Source organism: Oncorhynchus gorbuscha, linkage group LG02 (assembly GCF_021184085.1).
Source record: "Oncorhynchus gorbuscha isolate QuinsamMale2020 ecotype Even-year linkage group LG02, OgorEven_v1.0, whole genome shotgun sequence".
Lineage (NCBI taxonomy): Eukaryota > Metazoa > Chordata > Actinopteri > Salmoniformes > Salmonidae > Oncorhynchus > Oncorhynchus gorbuscha.
Genome location: NC_060174.1, coordinates 72,694,994 through 72,722,170, shown reverse-complemented (window position 1 = coordinate 72,722,170; position 27,177 = coordinate 72,694,994). Strand labels below are relative to the sequence as shown.

The window sequence follows — 27,177 nt, the reverse complement described above, 5'->3', positions numbered from 1 at the left end:
AAAAGAAACATGTCCAGGGTACCTGCTCATCTGTGTGAACCTGCCTTAGGCATGCTGCAAGGAGGCATAAGGACTGCAGATGTGGCCAGGGCAATAAACTGCAATGTCCGTACTGTGAGATGCCGAAGACAGCGCTACAGGGTGTCAGGACGGACAGCTGATCGTCCTCGCAGAGGCAGACCACGTGTAACAACACCTGCACAGGATTGGTACATCCAAACATCACCCCTGCGGGACAGGTACAGGATGGCAACAACAACTGCCTGAGTTACAACAGGAACGCACAATCCCTCCATCAGTGCTCAGACTGTTCGCAATAGGCTGAGAGAGGCTGGACCGGGGGCTTGTAGGCCTGTTGTAAGGCAAGTTCTCACCAGACATCACCGGCAACAACGTCGATGGACCAGACAGGACTGGCAAAATAGTGCTCTTCACTGACGAGTCGCAGTTTTGTCTCACCAGGGGTGATGGTTGGATTCGTGTTTATCTTCGAAGGAATGAGCGTTACACCGAGGCCTGTACTCTGGAGTGGGATCGATTTGGAGATGGAGGGTCCATCATGGTCTGGGGCAATGTGTCACAGCATCATCGGATTGAGCTTGTTGTCATTGCAGGCAATCTCAACGCTGTGCGTTACTGGGAAGACATCCTCCTCCCTCATGTGGTACCCTTCCTGCAGGCTCATCCTGACATGACCCTCCAGCATGACAATTCCACCAGCCATACTGCTCGTTCTGTGTATGATTTCCTGCAAGACAGGAATGCCAGTGTTCTGCCATGGCCAGCGAAGAGCCCGGATCTCAATCCCATTGAACACGTCTGAGACCTGTTGAAGCGGAGGGTGAGGGCTAGGGCCATTCCCCCAGAAATGTCCAGGAACTTGCAGGTGCCTTGGTGGAAGAGTGGGGTAATATCTCACAGCAACAACTGGCAAATCTGGTGCAGTCCATGAGATGCACTGCAGTACTTAGTATCTGGTGTGGCCACCAGCTGCATTGACCTACTTTTGATTTTGACCCCCCCTTTGTTCAGGGACACATTATTCCATTTCATGTCTGTGGAACTTGTTCAGTTTATGTCTCAGTTGTTGAATCTTGTTATGTTCATACAAATATTTACACGTTGCTGAAAATAAACACAGTTGACAGTGAGGACATTTCTTTTTTTGCTGAGTTTAGATATAGCATGCTGAGTTTCAAAGGTCATCAAACAATTTAAAAAAAAGGGTAATACAAAATGTCTTAAAAATGAGAAGCCACACTTCCACAACTATTGAAGGTTGTTTTTGTATTTTTTTTGTGAGGGTGATTAATGCTGTTTGTTTTTGATGGGCCAAATCCTAACTTGAGAACTGTGTGCGTAAATCAAATGATCAAATGACTTATCTTTCAGGTTAGGATTGGGCCTGCTGGGAGCTACATTACATGACATCTTCAGGCTCTCGCTTTCTTCTCTTTGCGTCCTGTGCCTTCTGATGATGCATCTGCCTTCCTTTTGTGAGCCTTAGAATAAAAATGACATTAGAATCAAATCAATTGCATGTCTATGTGTGAATGTTACAATGTATGTATGAAATATTCATATTCTAACACTTGAGTATTGATCCATTTGTCATGGTAACATGGTTCAGAATCCTCAAGATGGTCAGCCCATACACCTGTTGGATTTTGGACATTAAAATAGTTAAAAATCTGTATATTATTCTTTTGAAATGGTAAGATCAATTACCGTCTGGCTTTTTGGTGTCTTTTTCTTCTTTTCAGCACGCTCCTTTTCCTCAATCTCCATATTTTCTTTTTCGATGAGGGAGATGAGAGTGTTACAACGTCGCTGGAGTTCCTGGGGGAACAAGAGACAGCTGTTAGCAGAGAACAAGAAAACAATAGTACAATGTATGTCTGCTGTTCCTCTCTGTCAGCCAGTCTGTTTGTAGCAACAACAAAAATATATATTCATTCAATATGCTCTTGTGTGGTTATTACAGTTTTTGTTCGTAATATTGACATTTCAATAACCAAAACAGTTCATGTAACATACCACTTTGTCAAAAGCACAAAGTAATGAAAAATAACCCCAGAGAGGTAAGTGTCTCTGTATTCAAGTGATGCATGAAACTGAATCTATAGGAGTCGTTCGTCCCATGAATTCTCATTCATCTCAACTTGAAAAGGAGGAACACATTGAAACAAATTCAACTCTATATTCTGCCATACCTACTATAAATGTCAGGCAAGCAAACAAGATGATCTCTGAATTCACTACAAATGTACTATTTTCTATAATAAAAAGTAATAAAACAGGTTTTTATGATGGGTTCAGAGAAAGCAAAGAAGTAGGACACTAAGACACTGTAACTGGGTTTATTGACTATCCCAGAGGCAGTCCAGGTGTCATATCAAATACCTGTCCTCGTGTTTGCTCAACGAACCCTTCTAACAGCTATAACATAGTCAAACTGTTCAGGGTGTACTGTACCATGGCAGTTCGGGATTTGATGAACCAGTCAAATCTGAACTGTGGAGCGTTCCGGACACACTGTCGGAGTTCCTCATAAACATTCTCCTTGTCAAAGCCCATCTTGTGAAGCATACAGATCAGGAACCTGTCCTCCTCCTCTGTGTAGTTCTTCCCTTTATTGGTGCCATACTGAATCCTCAACTGGTGGAAAGGGGCCTTGTATCTCGCAACCTGAAATGAATCAAGACAACATTTCCATTTGGTCAATTTGAAAATAGGAATTCATCTTGGAGCATACTCAAAATAAAAAGGTTGCTAGTATCACATTCAAATAAGTAATTTCCACAGTATATACAAGGGAAATATGTTTTAGAGAGGCAATCATTTCATTTTAAATATCAATACAAAAATACTTATCAGCCACAATCCAACACACTTGAGCACTTATTTAGAAAATCTATGTAAAGTAGTTGACCTTAGCATCCAGTGCCTTCTTAATGCTGATCCTCCTCTGGATGCGGGCCTCACCACGCTCCATCTGGGCCATGATCTTCTCAATATCCTGGAGTTCATTGCATCGCTCCCAGAAAATGGCTTGAAAATAAAACAAGAGAATGAAAAGACTAGCGTGGAGCATATAAAATGATAATAAGCTGTAATAACCATAGTTATTTGAAACAGATACAAGAATAGGTCTCTAGTAAACAACTGTAATGGAATAATAGATGATGATCATTATGATGATGAGGACCTCCGGTATAGTACCAGAATATTCAATGACTTCTTCAGGGTTTTTCCCCTCAACTTCCCGAGCGATGTTGTCGATGTCATCACGGCCATATTTCTCATTGGCTTTAATGAACTGATTGAAATCTCGCTTGTTCCAACTTGTGAATCCCTGCGAAATAACATTCACCACAAACACAGCATTTGTTAGATACAAGCTTTAGCATGTACAATAATGTGGCACCTTTTGTGACAAACACTATAGGGATCTTAGACAGTTGTGTCTAGCCTAGCGCCCTCCAGTACCTGTGTAAGAAGCTTCTCCTTCTCCTCAGTCTCCTCAGGACTGAGGGGCCCTGCCTCGTCGATCTTCCTCTGCTCCTCCTTCTGCACCTGAGCAGAGTTAGAAATGTCAGGGCTCCTGGGCACCTGCAGCAGCACAGTGGAGAGGACGGACACAGCTCATATTAGATAAACCTCTGATGAGTCAAAACACTGAATGGCTCTGTCTCTCGCTATTAAGCTGGGCGAGAGACCCCTAAGGCTGGGTGAAGCGATAGACAGGCCTGTTGGGGAACCAGGCTAACTGGGCAGAACTGAGCAGATGTACCCTGGGATCAGGTGGCATAGGGGGAATGTGTGTGTATTTGTGTTCTGTGGTTCTGGCACCGTGGAGGAGTAAAAGCTCCAATCTGTCTCAGTTCAGCAGTCTGCCTTGGCAGCGAGTGCCTTGGCACAGTTAAGCACTTGGGATGCTGCTCACAAATGTCAGAGTTGAGACACACTTCTATGGGCTCTATTCACCATCCCACAACTAATATGTTGGCTCTGTGAAAGCCCAAGCCAACAGATTTCAAAATATTGTTTTTAAATATTCAACTTTGTAAATTGTTTCAGTAAAGTAGAACCAGCAAGAAGGGACATTCAAGTCACAATACCATGTGCAGGAAACAAGAATACATGAGTATAAATGGCTAGGCTTAACGCTACCTATGTCAACATGGGCACACTTTATTTATCCACCAGACAACGACTTAACTACAGCCGTCTTACCTTGTAGCCTATAGTATTCCTGTAGAAAAGGATCTCCATCTCTAGCAGCTCAAACAGGCGAGGGGGAAAGAACTGGAAGTCCTGGATGTTGGGCTGTTTGGGGGGACGTGGGGCCTGAAATATATTCATCATTATTAATCATGTTCTGGTGAGCAAGATTAACATATGTACCTCTTCATCATTCTGACTTCTTGACCATCATTATTTGGAAGAAGTGGGAAACAAGAGGAATGATTAGAGTTCCAAAGCTACAGGTAATATACCAAAGTTACCGGAATCTTCTATAATTTTGGTAATGAACAGGTAATATATGGCAATTTATATTTATACATTTATACTTTAATAACTCGTTTTTATTTTTCATATATAGTATTAATTTATTGTATCTGTGTCCATATTGCCCATGAGTTTCTAGTGGACAGACCATATGGTTAAAGAGAAAATAGCCTAATTATCATAAAAAGTATATAATCAACAAAGGCATTCTTTTAAATTAACTCTGCAATTCTTCCAAGTATTGACATTTTTTCACAACTGCGACCAGTTTGGAAGTTACCAAAGTTTGAATGTTACCAAATTTCTGGTAGTTTATTTTGCAACCCTACGAATGACTGACTAGCAACTCTTCCATGAACACGAGGACCACGGTTACTATAGTTTTGTGATTTAATGTTGGTTTTATTTCTATTACTTTTTAGATTTTTATATGAACATTTTGTGAGGTGGTTGATCGGTTTCTCAAGCCTGATGACAGTGGTCCACAGACAGAGAATATTCTCTCCACCAACACTTGGGATGCAGGGGCAGAAACCAGATCCAGTGCCACAGGGTACAGCTTTGGATAAACAGCCATCCTTGCCTGCCAGAACTGGAGAGGTGACTCTAAACATGCCCCCCTTCACCTCTTCCAGGCATTTCCTCAGCTCACACGGGGCACTTAATGCCCTGCCAGGTTGACTCTTGGGACAGTGAACTCAGACACAATCCTCGATGCAAGAAAGCTATATTTATGAAGCACTGTGTTCGAGATGCTTGTTGGATTTATCTTGGATTCTTCTTGGGGTACTCCTGCCCCATGGCTGTACTCTCTGATTTGCTGAAGTACAAAAGACTCTGCTTCCCTCATCAGTGGCTCCGTCTGTTGAGCGAAGTGACAGAGAGACACTTGGGTCCATCAAGCAAGCTGCTGCAGGGGATGGATCGAAATTGGCTGCCAGAAGACTCAGTATGCACGCGAAGTGCTCACACTGACTTCAGGAGGACCTGTGCCAACTGTTTTGCAATAGTAATTGACTGCAAGTGTGCCTCAAGGTTGAGAAAGCACGGCACCACATCAGACTACGACTGGCTGTCAGTTTGAAGTTGGTCGGTGTAGATTGTGAACGGCTGCAGCAACTTCACAAGCCGTTCCAGCTTGGCCCAGATATATTCAATGCGCACCTTTGGATTTCTTTCCTGTTGGCTAATGATAGTGATGCACAAGCTAGGCCTATTTGAAACATCGGCATCTACTAGCAGCATTTACCCTCCAGATTCAGAAGCCAGAAATCCCAATTAGAAGCTTGAAAACCTTGTCCAAGAAAAAAATGAACTAAAGATAATTTGATGGTTTTTCCTTTAAGTTAATTTTGTAGTCAAATATAATAGTTTTAGTTTTTCAAACTAAATTTTTAACTAAATTTAACTAATTTAACTAAATTGTTTTTATTTTAGTTTCAGTTTTTAGTATAATAACCCTGATTGGGACAGCACTTGAATAAGCATGTCATTTATAAGCAGTGATGCAAAGCCAGGCAGTCGGCGGTTTCTGTGTCAATTTGTGAGTGGGCGTTACCTTGGGGGCTCGAGGTTCACTGACACGCAGGGCCTCTCTGAAGTAGGCATCCACCGCATAGTTGGCTTTCCTCTCTCTTTTAGGAGGCTCAATCCATTCCATCATACTCAGCTACAAAAAAAGACCAGTCCATCCCTCACAAGGTGAACCAACTCAGCATACAGTACATGATGCACACCGCATTTCATGGTTACGGTGTTTTAAAAAAAAGGTGTATTTCATAAGCATCTATGAATAGAATACTCTGTATGCCATCTTTACCTCTATCACACAGTAGTCACAAAGTTCAATATCTAAGATGAAATTCAACCTGAGGCACAAGGGACTTAGCTAATCAAAGTACAGTACCATATCAAGTTGCTCAGTTGGTTGAGCATGGCACTTGCAATGCCAGGGTTGTGGGTATGATTCCCACAGGGGACCAGAGCAAAAAAGAATGCACTCACTACTGTAAGTCGCTCTTGAATAAGAGAGTCTGCTAAATGACTAAAATGTCAATGCAAAATGCTCTTTGATGCTATTAACCTTGAGTCATGACAAAACATGTAGTAATTTAATACCTTTTGCTTCTCTCTGTAGTCCTCCCCTTCAAAGTTGTAGAGGCTGGTCTCTGCTCCTCCGGTATCCACAGTGAAGTTCCTGAGAGAGCTTTCTCCCAGAGACTCCATGCGCTCGTTCATCTCAGCTGTCTAGGATAAGTCAAAAGGCAGTGGTGTAAAGTACTTAAGTAAAAATAAAGTATTTTTTGGGGGGGTCTGTACTTTACTATTTATATGTTTGACTACTTTTGCTTTTACTCCACTACATTCCTAAAGAAAATAATGTACTTTTGCTTTTACTCCACTACATTCCTAAAGAAAAGAATGTACTTTTTTCATACATTTCAAATGCTTAGCAAGACAGGAAAATGGTCCAATTCACACACTTATCAAGAGAACATCCCTACTACCTCTGTTAGACATAATTTACAAACAAAGCATGTGTGAGTGTTGGAGCGTGCCCCTGGATATCCGTAAAATAAAATAAAACAAGAAAATAGTGCTGTCTGGTTTTCTAAATTATGTATACTTCTACTTTTGATACCGAAGTACATTTTCACAATTAATTTACTTTTGATGCTTAAGTATATTTAAAACCAAATACTTTTAGACTTTTACCCAATAATTATTTTACTGGGTGACTTTCACTTTTATTTGAGTCATTTTCTATTAAGGTATCTATACTTTTGCTCAAGTATGACAATTGTGAACAGGTGAGCACAGAAAACCAAGCAACCAGTCTGTCAACCAAACACTGTGTACTGATCCTTCACATGGTCCTCACTCACCTTCTTTGCCCCCCTCTCTAAGATGGTGTTGATGTCTTCCTCCGTGAGCTCATTGTCTTTGGAGGCGAAGACGTGAGTGGCCCCATGCCTGATCATCTGCAGCATCTCATCTTTCCCCAGCTTGTTGGACTGCTCCATCAGCCTCCCTGGAAAGTTGAAAAGATGTGAGAAGTAGTTGGGGTGTGGGACTGAATGCACAAGACCCTGCAGCAGGCACTTACATCCATGTCTCAGGGTCTAGATCATTCTATAAAGTACTAAAGTATATGCATGCATGCATCTACAGCATATATGTGTGGTCTAATTTTGTCTCAAGCCAAACCAAGGTCTGTCTTGCCTGTCCCAATAACCCCTCTAGTAATTCTATATGATCTACATCGATTTGAAAGCCATGGAATGACAAACCACGAAGTTACAAATTAAAACCATGCTGAATACCTTGTTGTATAACAATGGAGTCTAGCCTCAACTTCATCTCAGCTCTCTCTACAATCCTCTCTTCGACTGTATTATCAGTGATGAGGCGGAACACACGCACTGGTTTCTTCTGACCAATTCTATGAGCCCTGTCCTAGAGAGGCAAAAACAAACACACTGATTGCCTCAGTGTATGGAAGTGTCTATTTCTTTGAAACAAGACAATTTTTAAAAGAAAGACAAAATACAAGCCAGTGTTATGAACTAAAATTACTAGTATTTTTGTATGCATGACATAGTATGAGTCACTTATGTGTGAAATTCTTACTAATAATTACTAAGTCATATTTACTTTAATTTAATACTGACTAATAATTGCTTTTCCAAATGCTTAATATACAGTGCTTTCAAAAAGTTCAGACCCCTTCCTTTTTCTACATTTGTTATGTTACAGCCTTATTCTAAAATTGATGTAAAAAAAAAAAACCCTCATCAAATCAACACACAATAATGACAAAATCAACACCCCATAATGACAAAGTGAAAACGTGATATTATTGAAAATGTATTAAAAAAAACAGAAATACCTTATTTACATAAGTTTTCAGACCCTTTGCTATGAGACTTGAAATTGAGCTCAGGTGTTTCCATTATTCCTCCTTGAGCTGTTTTTAAAACTTAATTGGAGTCCACCTGTGGTAAATTGAATTGATTGGACATGATTTGGAAAGGCACACACCAGTCTATATAAGGTCCCACAGTTGATAGTGCATGTCAGAGCAAAAACAAGCGATGAGGTTAAAGGAATTGTCCATAGATCTCCGAGACAGGATTGTGTCGAAGCACAGGTGTGGGGAAGGTTACCAAAACATTTCTGCAGCATTGAAGGTCCCCAAGAACACAGTGGCCTCCATCATTCTTAAATTGAAGAAGTTTGGAACCACCAAAACTCTTCCTAGAGCTGGCCGCCCGGCCAAACTGAGCAATCGGGGGAGAAGGGCCTTGGTCAGGGAGGTGACCAAGAACCCAATGGTCACTCTGACAGAGCTCCAGAGTTCCTCTGTAGAAATGGGAGAACCTTCCAGAAGGACAACCATCTCTGCAGCACTCCACCAATCAGGCCTTTATGGTAGAGTGAGCAGACGGAAAACCTGCTTCAGTGCACTCAGGACCTTAGATTGGGGCTAAGGTTCACCTTCCAACAGTACAATGACCCTAAGCACACATCCAAGACAACGCAGGAGTGGGCTTCGGGAAAAGGCTCTGAATGTCCTTGAGTGGGCTAGCCAGAGCCCGGACTTGAACCCGATCGAACATCTCTGGAGAGACCTGAAAATAGCTGTGCAGTGAAGCTACCCATTCAACATGACGGAGGACAGAGCTTGAGAAGATCTGCAGAGAAAAATGGGAGAAACTACCCAAATATAAAAATATATATAAGTGTACCAAGCTTGAAGCATCATACCCAAGAAGACTCAAGGGTGTAATCGCTACCAAAGGTGCTTCAACAAAGTACTGAGTAAAGGGTCTGAATACTAATGTAAATGTCATATGTAAGTTATATTCTTAATACAGTTCTAAAAAAAATTCTAAACCTGTTTTTGCTTTGATATTATGGGGTATTGTGTAGATTGATGAGAAAAAAGGCTGTAACGTAACAAAATGTGGAAGAAGTGAAGGGGTGTGAATACACACACACATACATATACACATATGTATGTGTATATAAACATATATATGTATGTGTCTTCAAACATAAAGATATAAAACTGTATTTTTTTGTGAAGAATCAACAACAAATGGGACACAATCATGAAGTGGAACGACATTTATTGGATATTTCAAACTTTTTTAACAAATCAAAAACTGAAAAATTGGGCGTGCAGAATTATTCAGCCCCTTTACTTTCAGTGCAGCAAACTCTCTCCAGAAGTTCAGTGAGGATCTCTGAATGATCCAATGTTGACCTAAATGACTAATGATGATAAATACAATCCACCTGTGTGTAATCAAGTCTCCGTATAAATGCACCTGCACTGTGATAGTCTCAGAGGTCCGTTAAAAGCGCAGAGAGCATCATGAAGAACAAGGAACACACCAGGCAGATCCGAGATACTTTTGTGAAGAAGTTTAAAGCCGGATTTGGATACAAAAGGATTTCCCAAGCTTTAAACATCCCAAGGAGCACTGTGCAAGCGATAATATTGAAATGGAAGGAGTATCAGACCACTGCAAATCTACCAAGACCTGACCGTCCCTCTAAACTTTCAGCTCATACAAGGAGAAGACTGATCAGAGATGCAGCCAAGAGGCCCATGATCACTCTGGATGAACTGCAGAGATCTACAGCTGAGGTGGAAGACTCTGTCCATAGGACAACAATCAGTCGTATATTGCACAAATTTGGCCTTTATGGAAGAGTGGCAAGAAGAAAGCAATTTCTTAAAGATATCCATAAAAAGTGTCGTTTAAAATGTGCCACAAGCCACCTGGGAGACACCAAACATGTGGAAGAAGGTGCTCTGTTCAGATGAAACCAAAACTGAACTTTTTGGCAACAATGCAAAACGTTATGTTTGGCGTAAAAGCAACACAGCGCATCACCCTGAACACACCATCCCCACTGTCAAACATGGTGGTGGCAGCATCATGGTTTGGGCCTGCTTTTCTTCAGCAGGGACAGGGAAGATGGTTAAAATTGATGGGAAGATGGATGGAGCCAAATACAGGACCATTCTGGAAGAAAACCTGATGGAGTCTGCAAAATACCTGAGACTGAGATTGGTCTTCCAACAAGACAATGATCCAAAACATAAAGCAAAATCTACAATGGAATGGTTCAAAAATAAACATATCCAGGTGTTAGAATGGCCAAGTCAAAGTCCAGACCTGAATCCAATCGAGAATCTGTGGAAAGAACTGAAAACTGCTGTTCACAAATGCTCTCCATCCAACCTCACTGAGCTCGAGCTGTTTTGCAAGGAGGAATGGGGAAAAAATTCAGTCTCTCGATGTGCAAAACTGATAGACATACCCCAAGCGACTTACAGCTGTAATCGCAGCAAAAGGTGGCGCTACAAAGTATTAACTTAAGGGGGCTGAATAATTTTGCACCCCAATTTTTCAGTTTTTGATTTGTTAAAAAAGTTTGAAATATCCAATAAATGTCGTTCCACTTCATGATTGTGTCCCACTTGTTGTTGATTCTTCACAAAAAAATACAGTTTTATATCTTTATGTTTGAAGCCTGAAATGTGGCAAAAGGTCGCAAAGTTCAAGGGGGCCGAATACTTTCGCAAGGCACTGTATACTGCTCAAATAAATAAAGGGAACACTAAAATAACACATCCTAGATCTGAATGAATGAAATATTCTTATTAAATACTTTTTCCTTTACATAGTTGAATGTGCTGACAATAAAATCACACAAATATTATCAATGGAAATCAAATTTATCAACCCATGGAGATCTGGATTTGGAGTCACACTCAAAATTAAAGTGGAAAACTACACTACAGGCTGATCCAACTTTGATGTAATGTCCTTAAAACAAGTCAAAATGAGGCTCAGTAGTACGTGTGGCCTCCACGTGCCTGTATGACCTCCCTACAACGCCTGGGCATGCTCCTGATGAGGTGGCGGATGGTCTCCTGAGGGATCTCCTCCCAGACCTGGACTAAAGCATCCGCCAACTCCTGGACAGTCTGTGGTGCAACGTAGCGTTGGTGGATGGAGCGAGATATGATGTCCCAGATGTGCTCAATTGGATTCAGGTCTGGGGAACGGGCGGGCCAGTCCATAGCATCAATGCTTCCTCTTGAAGGAACTGCTGACACACTCCAGCCACATGAGGTCTAGCATTGTCTTGCATTAGGAGGAACCCAGGGCCAACCGCACCAGCATATGGTCTCACAAGGGGTGTGAGGATCTCATCTCGGTACCTAATGGCAGTCAGGCTACCTCTGGCGAGCACATGGAGGGCTGTGCGGCCCCCCAAATAAATGCCACCCCACACCATGACTGACCCACCACCAAACCGGTCATGCTGGAGGATGTTGTAGGCAGCAGAACGTTCTCCACAGCGTCTCCAGACTGTCACGTCTGTCACATGTGCTCAGTGTGAACCTGCTTTCATCTGTGAAGAGCACAGGGCGCCAGTGGCGAATTTGCCAATCTTGGTGTTCTCTGGCAAATGCCAAACGTCCTGCACGGTGTTGGACGTGTGGACGTCGGGCCCTCATACCACCCTCATGGAGTCTGTTTCTGACTGTTTGAGCAGACACATACACATTTGTGGCCTGCTGGAGGTCATTTTGCAGGGCTCTGGCAGTGCTCCTCCTGCTCCTCCTTGCACAAAGGCGGAGGTAGTGGTCCTGCTGCTGGGTTGTTGCCCTCCTACGGCCTCCTCCACGTCTCCTGAAGTACTGGCCTGTCTCCTGGTAGCGCCTCCATGCTCTGGACACTACGCTGACAGACACAGCAAACCTTCTTGCCACAGCTCGCATTGATGTCCCATCCTGGATGAGCTGCACTACCTGAGCCACTTGTGTGAGTTGTAGACTCCGCCTCATGCTACCACTAGAGTGAAAGCACCGCCAGCATTCAAAAGTGACCAAAACATCAGCCAGGAAGCATAGGAACTGAGACGTGGTCTGTGGTTATCACCTGCAGAACCACTCCGTTATTGGGGGGTGTCTTGCTAATTGCCTATAATTTCCACCTGTTGTCTATTCCATTTGCACAACAGCATGTGACATTTATTGTCAGTGTTGCTTCCTAAGTGGACAGTTTGATTTCACAGAAGTGTGATTGACTTGGAGTTACATTGTGTTGTTTAAGTGTTCCCTTTATTTTTTTGAGCAGTCTATATATATCTATATAGAAGTATGTTTCCAAGGAAGCCACAACTGAAATGTTTCTCACCATTGCTTGCAGATCCACTTGAGGGTTCCAGTCGGAGTCATACAGGATGACGACGTCTGCAGTTGCCAAGTTAATGCCGAGACCTCCAGCTCTGGTGCTCAACATGAAAATGAACTTGCTGCTGTTGTCAGCATTGTAGGCCTCTATGGCTTCCTTGAAACATGGCCATAAAGCTAATGCATTAGTTAGACACAATATCTAAGATATCAGTTTTGTTTCATGTAGTTAAAGTACTTTACACAAATTTTACAAGCACAGTCAGTACGAGCACAATAGGCAAAGTACAGTGTTTTGAAGTAAAGATACTACAAAAACACGACCATAGTAGGTTTGATTGAACTGTTCCAATACAGTTCCTTATGGTTTCCATGGGAGCCTGTGATTGTGGTCAATGAGGCCTCATCAGCTGAAGTCATGCCCCGTACCTGTCTGGCTTCGTGTGGAGTGTTCCCATCTAGACGGCAGTACTCATAACCTCTCCACATGCAGTAGTCCTCAAGAATGTCAAGGACCCTGGTCATCTGGCTGAAGATGAGGACTCTAGACCCTGGCAACCAATGAGACAAAACAGTAATTCCATTAGGGAACAGAACAGCATACAATATCAGGTCACATAGCTCTAGTTCAAATGCAGCAAGGTTTGATTAATTCTAAATGAGCATGACTAATTTGATTGTCAAATGAACGTCTCATCATGAAAGCTTCATGAAAAAATGAAATTCTACATGTGAATCCTGATATCCTTCAACAAAATGCAAACCTTTGAGCCTGCATCCTATGAGGTTGTCCTTACCCTTTTAACCTCTACGAGATGGGTGTCTGATTTGTCATTCTGAGGGTCCCAGAGATAAAATGTAACATCGTTTTGTTTGTTAAAATAATTGTTTATGTTCAAATGTAGTAACTGGGGTCTACAGTTTGACCCCACTGCTGTCTCTGGCTCCACACTCACCTCACCACCTAGATGTGAAAGTTTGTGTATAAGCTAATGATCCATCATGTATGACATTCCTGAGAGTGTGTAAACTTTAATTTGTTTTTTTACCATAGCATTTTTGAATGTTCTCTATAGTTATGTACTTGAAAATCTATCAATTGACCAATTCAGCACATTTGGGCAGACTCCTGGCAGACAAAATATTGTAATTCACTGGCTCAGTCTGACTTTGCACACACACTGCTGTCATCTGGTGGCCAACATCTAAATTACACATAGACTCTTATCTGAAAGTATGGCCTTTCTCTTGCATTTCAAATGTTTTTGTTTGTACTATCTTTACCAGATCTAAGGTGTTATATTCACCTACATTAATATCACAATTCCACAAACTTCAAAGTATTTCCTTTCAAATAAGTATCAAGAATATGCATATCCTTGCTTCAGGTCCAGAGCTATAGGCAGTTAGATTTGGGTGTCATTTTAGGGGAAAATTGAAAAAAAAAAAGACTACGTTCCTTAAGAGGTTTTAAAGGACCATTATGTACTTCAATCTATCAGAGTTTGTATATACAACCTATTGCATAGTCTGTTACAACTGAAAATGTACAGTAAGAACCACAGATCAAAGCTCTGAGATGAAGACATCAAATTGACATGAATAATGTATTTTTTGTTTAACCCCCCTTATTATCTGTTGGGATAAACTACAGTAAAAGCATTTAATGATCAGAGAGAATGTAGCACCTTGCTCCTGGACTTTGGGCAGCAGTTTGTCCAGGGCCACCATTTTGCCGCTGTTGGTTACAAGGTGAGTGTCGGTTGTGTAGGGGGGTCCAGGCTCGGCCCCATCAAACAGGTATGGGTGGTTGCAGCACTTCCGCAGCTGCATCAGGATGTTCAAGAGACGCATCTTGTCAGTTTTTCCAGAAGAATTGAGGATGTCAATGTCCTTCATCAGAATCCGTGTGTACCTAACAAAATTAGAACAAAACATTGTTTCATTTGTAATAATTTTTTCTTGAATTTCATAGGTAGAAACATTGAACCAACAAAAGCTATGGCCAACACTGGGAAGTACTAAGTATTTGAAGCAAACACATACCATTCTCGCTGCATCTTACTCAGTCCGAGGTAAATCTTCACCTCTTTTTTGGGAGGCAGGTTTTTCTCCACTTCAGCTTTAATGCGACGCAGAAGGAAAGGCCTCAGCACCTAAACAAGGCAAATGCTTTAATTCATCTATTTTTACCCATGTATTACAAGTATTTCTTTACATACACTGAGTGTACAAAACATTAAGAACACCTGCTCTTTCCATGACATACGCAGTCCGTGTAGATGAAGGGGAGGAGAATGGTTAAAGAAGGATTTTAAAGCCTTGAGACATGGATTGTTTATGTGTGCCATTCAGAGGGTGAATGGGCAAGACAAAATATTTAAGTGCCTTTGAACAGGGCATGGTAGTAGGTACCAAGTATACCATTTGTGTCAAGAACTGCAACGTTGCTGGGTTTTTCACACTCAACAGTTTCCCATGTGTATCAAGAATGGTCCACCACCCAAAGGACATCCAGCCAACTTAACACAACTATGGGAAGCATTGGAGTCAACATGAGCCAGCATCCCTGTGGAATGTTTTCTTGTAGAGTCCATGCCCTGACAAATTGAGGCTGTTCTGAGGGCAAAAGGGGGTGCCACTCAATAGTAAAATGGTGTTCTTAATGTTTTGTGCACTCAGTGTATATCATTTTAAAAATGTGTTTTATTTAACCTTTATTTAACTAGGCAAGTCAGTTAAGAACAAATTCTTATTTACAATAATGGCCTAGCCCGGCCAAACCCGGACGACGTTGGGACAATTGTGCGCCGCCCTATGGGACTCCCAATCACGGCCGGATGTGATACAGCCTGGAATCAAACCAGGGACTGTAGTGACACCTCTTGCACTAAGATGCAGTGCCTTAGACCACTGTGCCACTCGGGATGTATTATGTATACTAAAAATAAATATAGATAAGAAGGAATGTGCAGTGAACTCTGAACGTAATGGAAGTGTGAAACACAGCTTACCGCATGCAGACGCTCCACCAGCTTCTGGTCCCCCAGACAGTTGTTGGTGTCAAACCAAGAATCAAAGTCCTGAGAATTAAAGAAAAATTTTAATTTTGTTTTTAACACAGATTTTCCATGAAAGTGCAAAAGTTATTTTAGAGGAAAAAAAAAAGGAAAAGATGATTCTGCTTTGGCTTCGGTTGTAGAGAGGATTGTGTTAGAGAAAAGGACTGGATACATATGATCAGCTACTGCCTCTGGGGGTGACTGGGGGGAGGGATCCCAGACAAATTGGGAGGAACTGACAATAGAACAGAGCAGTGCCTGAGGGGGGAAGCCTATGCTCGGGGCTACCTTTCCCTCTGACACATCATGGAAAGACAAGAAGCATGTCAGGTGGGGCTGAGGAGCTCAGTGATTGACTGAAGCGAATTGAAACTTGGCGATATAAATGGAACAACAAAAAACATTAAGATACTGCTGGAGGGTCTTTTGATACAAAACAACAAAAGAATGCGGTTCCTTTTGCCTGGAGCGAAATATGAATTTCTTTCTTCCTCGATTTGGTATTCCAGTCACATGAATCTAAACTAGAGGAATATCACTACAAGAGGAATACATGGAGAGAACAAACAGAGGCAGGACTCACATTGGCAGAGTTGAAGACATCAGGCAGCAGGAAGTTGAGGAGTGACCACAGCTCATGGAGGTTGTTCTGCAGAGGTGTTCCAGTCAGGAGGAGACGGTTGGTGGTTTTGAACTCACGGACAATCTCTGAGAGCTGACAACACAGGATTCATGTAAAAGTTACATAACAATCATTAAAAATCATTGTGTATAGGCCAAACTTCATTCATTGAAAAGTAGAAAAAGAAACGTGTTTTATCCCTAAATGATTTTAATTTGAGTTCATACCTTAGACTTCTCATTTTTTATTCTATGAGCTTCGTCAATGACAAGGTATCTCCAGTTGAACTTCTTGAAGACAGATTTCTCTCTGATGACCATCTCATAGGATGTGACACAAACATCCCATTCCCCTGGCATCATGACATCACGGATGAAAGCCGCCTGGTGAATAAGGAGAACATTTGTCAAAGGAGTCATTAGTGGTCTTAGTTACCTACCCACCTGAAAATGATTTATGAAAAGGGATGTTTAATCAGTGTCAATCAAGAGAAAAAAAACGGACATACTCTTGCATCCTTGTCCCCGATGAGACAGACTGCCTTAAGGGTTGGTACCCAGCGTTTGAACTCATTCATCCAGTTGTGTAGCGTTGATTTGGGAACCAGAACCATGTGGGGGCCTGGAATGTTCCTGTAATGCTTCAGGTATCCCAGCAACGCAATGGTTTGGAGGGTCTTCCCCAAGCCCTGTGGTCAATAAACAAATAAACAACCTGTCTTACATACAGATTGACTCACAACTAGTAGCACTTACCAGACACTTAAGGGCCATCCACACCAAGGACAATAACAATAAAAAAAATGTTTTAAAGTTTTTATAATTCAAGTGAACAGCAGCGTCCACACTACAACAATAACTATAAAAACAGTGGAAAACAATAGCTATCGTTGGGATAACTTTTATCCCTGTCTCCCCAACAGTACAACGTCAAAAAACAATCCAAAGTACGTTCTATTAAAGTGTTCTAGGTTAGCAAGGAATAGCCGCTCAGAGGGGAGAGGCAGAGTGTGCGGTGAGCTTTTCTGAATAAATGGGCATGTAAGCATATTGGTATCCACATAAATTATAGGACAACTTCGAAGACTAATGATCCACGACAGACAGCGCATCTCAATATCAGAAGAAACCCATATTTTCCTATGTACACCATATAGAAAAGTATGTGGACACCCCTTCAAATTAGTGGATTCGGCCATTTCAGCCACACCAGTTACTGACAGGTGTATAAAATCGACCACACAGCCATGCAATCTCCATAGACAAACAGTGGCAGTAGAATGGCCTTACTGAAGAGCTCAGTGACTCTCAACGTCACACCGTCATAGGATGCCACCTTTCCAACAAGTCAGTTCCAACAAGCTGCCCCGGTCAACTGTAAGTGCTGTTATTGTGAAGTGGAAACATTTAGCAGCAACAACTGCTCAGTGGTGAAGTGGTAGGGCACACAAGCGCAGAGAACGGGACAACCGAGTGCTGAAGCACGTAGCGCGTAAAAATCGTCTGTCGTCAGTTGCAACACTCACTACCAAGTTCCAAACTGCCTCTGGAAGCAACATCAGTCAGCAAAAGGGCTGTTCATTGGGAGCTTCATGAAATGGGTTTCCATCGCCGAGCAGCCTAAGATCACCATGTGCAATGCCAAGTGTCGGCTGGAGAGGTGTAAAGCTCGCCGCCATTGGACTCGGGAGCAATGGAAGCTCATTCTCTGGAGTGATGAAGTACGCTTCACCATCTGGCAGTCTGTCGAACGAATTTGGTTTTGGCGGATGCCAGGAGAACGCTACCTGCCCCAATGTGTAGTGCCACTGTAAAATCTGGTGGTGGAGGAATAATGGTCTTGGGATTAGTTCCAGTGAAGGGAAACCTTAACGCTACAGCATACAATTACATTTTAAACGTTTCTGTGCCTCAAAATTTGTGGCAACAGTTTGGGAAGGCCCTTTCCTGTTTCAGCATGACAATGCCCCCATGCACGAAGCGAGGTCCATACAGATATGGTTTGTCAAGATCGGTATAGAAGAAATTGACTGGCCTGCACAAAGCCTTGACCTCAACGCCATCGAACACCTTTAGGATGAATTGGAACGCCGACTGCGAGCCTGGGCTAATCGCCCAACATCAGTGCCCAACTTAACTAATGCTCTTGTGGCTGAATGAAGAAAGTTCCCACAGCAATGTTCCAGCATCTAGTGGAAAGCCTTCCCAGAAGAGTGGAGGCTGTAGTTTTTTATATAACCTTTATTTAACCAGGTAGGCTAGTTGAGAACAAGTTCTCAACTGCGACCTGGCCAAGATAAAGCAAAAGCAGTGTGACAAAAACAACAACAGAGTTACACCTGGGATGAAGTAAGGCAATAAATAGGTCATAGTGGCAAAGTAATTACAATTTAGCAATTAACACTGGAGTGAGATGTGCAGATGAGGATGTGCAAGTAGAAATACTGGTGTGCAAAAGAGCAGAAAAACAAATATGTTATGAGGTAGGTAGTTGGTTGGATGGGCTATTTATAGATGGGCTGCAGCGATGGTAAGCTGCTCTGACATTTAATGCTTCAAATTAGTGAGGGAGATATAAGTCTCCAACTTCAGAGATTTTTGCAATTCGTTCCAGTCATTGGCAGTAGAGAACTGGAAGGAAAGGCGGCCAAAGGGGGTGCTGACTTTGGGGATGCCCAGTGAAATATACCTGCTGGAGCGTGTGCTATGGGTGGGTGTTGCTATGGTGACCAGTGAGCTGAGATAAGGCGGAGCTTTACCTAGCAAAGACTAATAGATGACCTAGAGCCAGTGGGTTTGGCGACGAACATGAAGCGAGGACCAGCCAACGAGAGCATACAGGTCGCAGTGGTAGGTAGTATATGGGGCTTTGGTGACAAAACGGATGGCACTGTGATAGACTCCATCCAATTTGCTGAGTAAAGTGTTGGAGGCTATTTTGTAAATGACATCGCCGAAGTCAATAGTCAGTTTTACCAGGGTATGTTTGGCAACATGAGCGAAGGAGGCTTTGTTGTGAAATAGAAAGCCGATTCTAGATTGCATTTTGGATTGGAGATGTTTAATATGAGTCTGGAAGGAGAGTTTACAGTCTAGCCAGACACCTAGGTATTTATAGTTGTCCACATTCTAAGTCAGAACCGTCCAGAGTAGTGATGCTAGTCGGGCGGAAGGGAGCGAGCAGCAATAGGTTGAAGAGCATGCATTTAGTTTTACTTGCATTTAAGTTAGTTAGAGGCCACGGAAAGAGTATTGTACAGCATTGAAGCTCGTTTGGAGGTTTGTTAACACCGTGTCCAAAGAAGGGCCAGATGTATACAGAATGGTGTCATCTGCGTAGAGGTGTATCAAAGAATCACCCGCAGCAAGAGCGACATTATTGATATATACAGAGAAAAGAGTCGGCCCGAGAATTTAACCCTGTGGCACGCCCACAGAGACTGCTAGAGGTCCTGAGAAAAGGCCCTCTGATTTGACACATTGAACTCTATCTGAGAAGTAGTTAGCGAATCAGTCGAGCAGTCATTCGAGAAACCAAGGCTGTTGAGTCTGCCGATAAGAATACAGTGATTGACAGAGTTGAAGGCCAGGTCGATGAAGACGGCTGCACAGTACTGTCTTTTATCGATGGCGGTTATGATATCATTTAGGACCATGAGCGTGGCTCAGGTGCACCCGTGACCAGCTCGGAAACCGGATTGCATTGCGGAGAAGGTACGGTGGGATTCGAAATGGTCAGTGAGCTGTTTGTTCACTTGGCTTTCAAATACTTTAGCAAGGCAGGGCAGGATGAATATAGGTCTGTAACAATTTGGGTCTAGAGTGTCTCCACCTTTGAAGAGGGGGATGACTGTGGCTGCCGCTTTCCAATCTTTAGGAATCTCATACAATACGAAAAAGAGGTTGAACAGACTAGTAATAGTGGTTGCAACAATGGCGGCGGATAATTTTAGGAAGAGAGGGTTCAGATTGTCTAGCCCAGTTCATTTGTAGGGATCCAGATTGTTCAGCTCTATCAGAACATCAGTTGTCTGGATTTGGGTGAAGGAGAAGCGGCTTGGGTCAGCTGCTAAGGGGGGTGCAGAGCTGTTGAAATGCTCATTGAAATTCTTGATTATCGTGGATTTATCAGCGGTGTCAGGCAGTTAACCCACTGTCCCTAGGCTGTCATTGTAAATACGATTTTGTTCTTAACTGACTTTCCTAGTTAAATAAAGGTTTAAAAAAACAATAGCATGGGATTTTCACTGTAATAGCTACTGTAAAATGGACAGTGCATTTAGATTAACAAGAATTTAAGCTTTCTGCCCATATCAGATAGGTCTATGTCCCGGAAAGTTCTAGTCACATTAGCGCACGTTAGCGACAACCTTCCCAGTTTAGGACCCAACCCGTAAAAGTTCAAAAGGCTTCTGAAGTTTGCCATTTCCAATTTGAAATTTCAGACTTTATTTATTTTCCCTCATAAATAATGCATCAACCCCTACAAAAAATGTCAATTCATTATAAATCAACATTTACTGTTTCTGCAGGATTATTTTACTGCTGTAGCAAATTGGCTCAAATTAAGATCATACACCTGTAATGAATGGCCTAACCGCAGGGCGCTACAGAGGGTAGTGCGTATCACGCAGTACATCACTGGGGGAAAGCTTCCTGCCATCCAGGACCTCTATACCAGACCGTAAAATGTGTCAGACTCCAGCCACCCTAGTCATTGACTGTTCTCTCTGCTACGGTACCAGGGTACCAAGTCTAGGTCCAAAAGGCTCCTTAACAGCTTCTACCCCCAAGCCATAAGACTGCTGAACAGTTAACAGTTAACAGTTAATCAAATAGCTACCTGGATTACTGTATTTGCATTGACCCCCTTTTTTAAGCTGCTGCTACTCGCCGTTTATTATTACCTCAATTACCTATTACCTCAATTATCTCGACTAACCTGTACCCCTGCACATTGATTCGGTACCGGTACCCCCTGTATATTTAAGTGATAATGCCCAAGAAGCCGGTGTCTGGAGGACATATTGGCACGGGTGTTGTTAGGCCCGAGCCGAAGTCAATGGCCGGCAAACCGTGCCAGTATATCCTCCAAACACCGGCCTAGGGGGCATTATCAATTTTATACAACGGGTTATGATTTATGTTATTTAGATTAATTTATTCATAATATTTCATCATTCCAAAAGCTATAATCACAACACAAATCTAGGGTTGCTACCCAAGCCGGCTGGTCGTTCATTCTATCGGTTCAGTTGCCAGAGACAAGGGTTGCAAAAAACTTTCAATAAATTCCCTGGTTATGGAGAAATCCTTGTTGGAAGATTCCAGGTTTCATGTTTATTCCCTCCTGATTCCGGGAATCGTCCATCCGGGATTTTGGGAAAACCAGGAAATTTATTGAAAGTTCCCAGAATTTTGCAACCCTACCGGAGACACAACCCAGTCGTTCAGTCTTTTTGTTCTGTATCTATGGACACGACCCAGTCGTTCATTCTAAAATGTTCCATTGCCATACTGGCTGGCATCTTTTTATCCCTTGCTTTAACCCAAGAGTAGCTTCATTTGCATTTGTTTAAGCTGTTTTCAGGAGTCATTTAGTTGGATACATCCAATGAGCTAATGAGGCGCGATTTGGCCGGGCATAGAAAATGTGCTCTCTAGTCAGGACACTGTTATTCTAGGAGCTAGCCAAAAAGACAGCTAACACAATCACTTCAAACTGAAGCTGGAAAGACTGCAAACTAGCTGCACTTTGTTTCGTTTGACCTTTTTTCAATTGACATTTCTTTGTATATACCGGTATCCTTAAAAATGATTAAATGAAATGTTATTTGTCACATGCACTGAATACAACAGATGTCGGTAGACCTTCACGTGAAATGCTTCCTGACAAGCCCTTTTAACCAAGAAATAGAGTTAAGAAAATATTTACTTAATAAAATAAAAAATACAATCAAATAGTAAAACAATAAAATAACAATATCGAGGGGGTACCGGTACCGAGTCAATGTGTGGGGATACAGGTTAGTCGAGGTAATGTGTACATGTACTGTAGATAGGGGTAAAGTGACTATGCATAGATAATTAACAGCGAGTAGCAGCAGTATAAAAACAACATAAATAGTCGGGTCGCCATTTGAATAACTCTTCAGCAGTCTTATGGCTTGGGTGTAGAATCTGTTAAGGAGCCTTTTCGACCTAGAGTTCAGTACAACTTGCTGTGCGGTAGCAGGGAGAACAATCTATGACTAGGGTGGTTGGAGTCTTTGACAATTTGTTGGGCCTTCCTCTGACACTGCCTAGTATAAAGGTCCTGGATGGCAGGAAGCTTGGCCCCAGTGATGTTCTGGGCCGTACGCAATACCCTCTGTAGCGCCTTGCGGTCGGATGCCGAGTAGTTGCCATACCAAGCGGTGATACAACCGGTCAGGATGGTCTCGATGGTGCAGCTGTAGAACTTTTTGAGGATCTGGGGACCCATGCCAAATCTTTTCAGTCTCCTCAGAGGGAAAAGGTGTTGTCGTGCCCTCTTCAAGACTGTCTTGGTGTGTTTGGACCATGATAGTTTGTTGGTGATGTGGACACCAAGGAACTTGAAACTCTCAATCCGCTCCACTACAGCCTTGTCGATGTGAATGGAGGCATGTTCGGCCCTCCTTTTCCTGTAGTCCACGATCATCTCCTTTGTCTTGCTCACGATGAGGGAGAGGTTGTTGTCCTGGCACCACGCTGCCAGGTCTCTGACCTCCCCCCTATAGGCTGTCTCATCATTGTCGGTGATCAAGCCTACCAATGTTGTGTCGTCAGCAAACCTAATGATGGTGTTGGGAGTCATTATGAAAGCTGACTCATGATTTCGACTGGCTGAGAAATGCTGCCTGTCTGTCTCGTCTCAACACGCTCATTACTATGGGACAGCTGGAGATCTAATTTGAATTTTTAAACAATGTTGCAAAAGTTGGAAAGACAGACAGCAAGGTTTATACAAATCTCAGCTGTCGAAAACAAAATATTAGTCTAAATTGAAATGTGAGATAATGTCTAGATGCTTTTTATAGTGGAGATCAAGTTTATAAATTACCTGGCTGGGCTGATGAGACAGTGGATTGCGCAGTCAGATGAAACAGAGTAAATAGACATTTTAAAGTCATAGATTTAGCCGGTGGTAACTTGTGGAATAGACACTGGCTGGAATGCGGTTTAAACCAATCAGCATTGAGGATTAGACCCACCTGTTGTATAAAGCCTCGTTATTGTAATTTTATTGTATTACTTTTTTTCTTACTTTAGTTTATACAAAATGTTTGTTGGTTAAGGGTTTGTATGTAAGCATTTCACAGTATTTTATAAATGTTTTATTTAACCTTTACTTAACTAGGAAAGTCAGTTAAGAACAAATTCTTATTTACAATGACGGCCTACCCCAGCCAAACCCTAACCCGGACGACGCTGGGCCAATTTTGTGCCGCTCTATAGGTCTCCCAATCACAGATGGTAATGATACAGCCTGGAATTGAACCAGGGCCTGTAGTGACACCTCTAGCATTGAGATGCAGTGCCTTAGACCGATGTGCCACTCGGGGGCTCCACAGTAAGGTCTACACTTTTTGTATTTTGAGCATGTGACAAATAAAACGTGATTTAATGTTTGATTTGACACATCTCAACTAGCCTCTCTTCCAGCTGTTACCATGCGCATTCCCAGGAAAAGCTACAGGCTACAAAAGCTATATGAATTTTTTTATAGTACACCTAACAGCCTATTCGAGGACACAAGCAGGCTTGCTCTTGCTAATTGCTGAATGTAAAAAAAAGTTAAGGAGAAAGAGATTTCTTTAGCTGGTGATAACATTGTTGCATTGCAAATGGTGTACAGAACAGACAGATGAGCACAGCGAAAAAGAAGATTTGACAACTATTCGAAAAATGGAAATCACTTGCAAACCACTGGAGCAACGAGGCAAGCATAACATGAAGATGCACAGGCTAAACAGTGTTTGTTGTTGAATTGCTACATTTAAATATGTGTTTCTATATTATTATCTACATTGATCACACCATGAAAATAGTGATAAGCCTACATCGTGCAGTAGGATACGTTAATCAGTTGATTGACAGGTGTAGCCTAGAGTGTAGAACAGGGGTTGGCAAACTACGGCCCACACAGGCGGGAGGTTTGAGTAAAAATGATGAGCTGGGAAATGATTGTTTTGTGTAAAAAACGTCACTCGAACGTCTAAAACTAGATAGAAAGTATGCAGATTTTATAATGGACCTATATATTTTCAAATAACTGCTCTTTTTCTGGCCCTCCATTGAATTTCAAATTCCTGATGTGGCCCTAAAGCCAAAAAGTTCGCCCACCCCTGCTGCAGAACAATAAACCTTCCTCTAGTGTGGAGGCTTGCCAACGTTTTATAGTTATGTATGTAGTTATCTTTATAATCCTTGGTGTGGATGTCCCTTTACACTTGGATATCAATATATGGCTCTGGCACTTAATGGAGGCAAGTAAACATCAACTATTGTTAATTATATGTTTAAGTTACAGTCATTATTACCATTTCATCAGCCAAGATTCCATTAATGCCATTTTCATAAAGGGAGATCATCCAGTTGAGACCTCTGATTTGGTAATCTCTCAGCTCTCCATTTTTTACATCTGGAAAAGACAAAAAGTTTTGTCATTAATGGAGAAAAAAAAATCATCATCAGCAGTTCTCAAATGGGAGCTAATTAGTATTAAAGGTATACACCTGCTAGAATACAACATTTACAGCACCTGCTACAGTTCATTTACATGGAGGGCTGACTATTAAAATTAGTATTTAAAAGCTATATGAAAACATCGTACAGGATGGGGACTCTTCAAAGCGAACCAAGACGTTAGCTGCCTTCCTGCTCTCAGATAACAACTCCTCATCTTCTTCCTGTTCTGTGCGTCGGTGGCGGTTACTGTAAAAACACAGGTGGCGGACAAATAGTTTGCTTTGCTACAATGGTAAACAGATTGTATTGTTTATTATTCATGGATTATTCACCAATATAGCTTGTTTATTTACAATAACCTAGACCTGACATTTAGAAAATTGTAAATAAAGGCAAGACTCTTAAAACAAGTCAGCAGCCACATACTCTCCAACAGAGAGGAGATTTTGTTTCTCATCCTGTTTAACGCGAGGTCGTCCAGGTTTCACTTTCAGGGGTGAAGTAGGAGACTTCTGAGACGCAGGCTGGATGAAGTGGGCAAAGAGTTCTGTTTGCTTGAGCAGAAACTCAAACCGGTTCGCTCTATCTGTTTTCTATGGTAAAAAGACAGGGGGGGGGATACAGAAATACACCAACAAGTTGTTTTTGACTAGTAAGGATATGAGATCAATGTTATGCTTAACTGTAATTGTGCCATTCACATTCTCCCTATACACTGCAGTCTCACTACTACACACTGCAATTCCCCACATTTACCACAGTGGGGAGCCCATTGCAAAAGTTGGAAAAAAATGTTATGTTTTTCTCAAATATCTGGCACAGAATTTAACCAATGCTGTGACTAATCTGTGTCACGTGATACTCCCTAATGTAATCATTCAACTTGCAATTGCATTTTAAAATCTTAAATTAATCCATAGAGAGTTTGTGACAAAGCAATTTGTCTCACCCTTTTCTCTTCGTATTCTGGATCCACCTCTCCCTCCGCCTTAGGCAAAGCCTTTGGAGGTGGCTTCAGCTGAAATGGGGGGTCTTTTGCCTGAGCACAAACACAGTAGACCACTTTATGACATGCTCACTGAATTGTACATATTTATTTGGCATATGATTCACTAACATTTAATCAACGTAATGTGCAATTTAAAACGAATTTGTATGGCAATTTCAGTTATCTTATACGGGAACGAGCTGTGTATTGTATACCACTTCCTGTGACTTCATACAACATTATTCTATAATACGTTTAATCAATACAGATTTATGGTTAACGGTCGAGAAAGTTTTCTACATATGATGCTTGTTGCACAATCAATTATAATACATTTTGAGCACGTTCACATATTATTTATTATAAAGTGTGCAATAAGTTATGCCTTCAATTGAACCGATGTTAAAGTTCAAGCAGTTTGGTACACCTCACCACGCCTGTTCTTCATAAACATGACATTGTTAGCTACTGTAGCCAATTGACAGTCCCCAGAGCGCAACAAGCAGCTAGTGTTGAAAGTAGACAGCTGATTTGCTCTGGGCTGGTCTTGCTGCATGCGACTGTGCGGTGTGCTGCCTGGGCTAAGTGAAACAGACGGCAAGCTACAGATACAGTCAGTGGGGTTGCTCTGGGACTCCAAGGCTCGTCAGACTGAAATTGGCAGGATTTAAAAGTCTACGGGAATATTTGCTACATTACTCTCAACTGCACGACGACAAAACATTGTAGCTAATGTTTTCTGGTCAGCGTTTGACCTGGTGGTATCTAGTTAGCTAGCATCTGTAGAGAGCTATGCAGATGTGCAAGCCTCCTTCCCGCCATGTTCCCCCCCAAATCAACAATACTGCAAACTTCTAGCTAGCTACTAACACTCTATCTCATATTTCTGGAAAATAAGATGTCTGCTTTCAAATGCTCACCTCTTCATCTTCGGGTAAAGGCTCTCTGGAAGTTGACGGAATCTCTTCATCTGACATTCTGTGGACTTTGTTCTTATCATGAGTTTTTAGACCAGACTGTGTAAGTTATTATACAGCAAATAGGCTTGGTACGTCATTAGA

The 27,177-nt window shown here is 42.1% G+C and overlaps 1 protein-coding gene across 1 annotated transcript; it reads right to left on the bottom strand.

Moving 5' to 3' along the window:
* Positions 1-1,218: 1,218 nt before the first annotated feature.
* Positions 1,219-27,177, bottom strand: LOC123994301 (SWI/SNF-related matrix-associated actin-dependent regulator of chromatin subfamily A member 5-like). The gene is made up of 24 exons (XM_046296804.1): positions 27,037-27,177; positions 26,078-26,167; positions 25,555-25,721; positions 25,274-25,374; positions 24,981-25,081; positions 16,926-17,105; positions 16,645-16,800; positions 16,379-16,510; positions 15,748-15,816; positions 14,780-14,889; positions 14,422-14,648; positions 13,163-13,284; positions 12,738-12,890; positions 7,836-7,968; positions 7,398-7,543; positions 6,631-6,759; positions 6,071-6,181; positions 4,237-4,350; positions 3,490-3,612; positions 3,223-3,355; positions 2,933-3,051; positions 2,476-2,688; positions 1,729-1,839; positions 1,219-1,502 (listed from the first exon to the last, which is right to left on the bottom strand). The coding sequence occupies exons 1-24, from the start codon at positions 27,091-27,093 to the stop codon at positions 1,434-1,436; spliced, it is 3,066 nt and encodes a 1,021-aa protein (XP_046152760.1). The 5' UTR covers positions 27,094-27,177; the 3' UTR covers positions 1,219-1,433.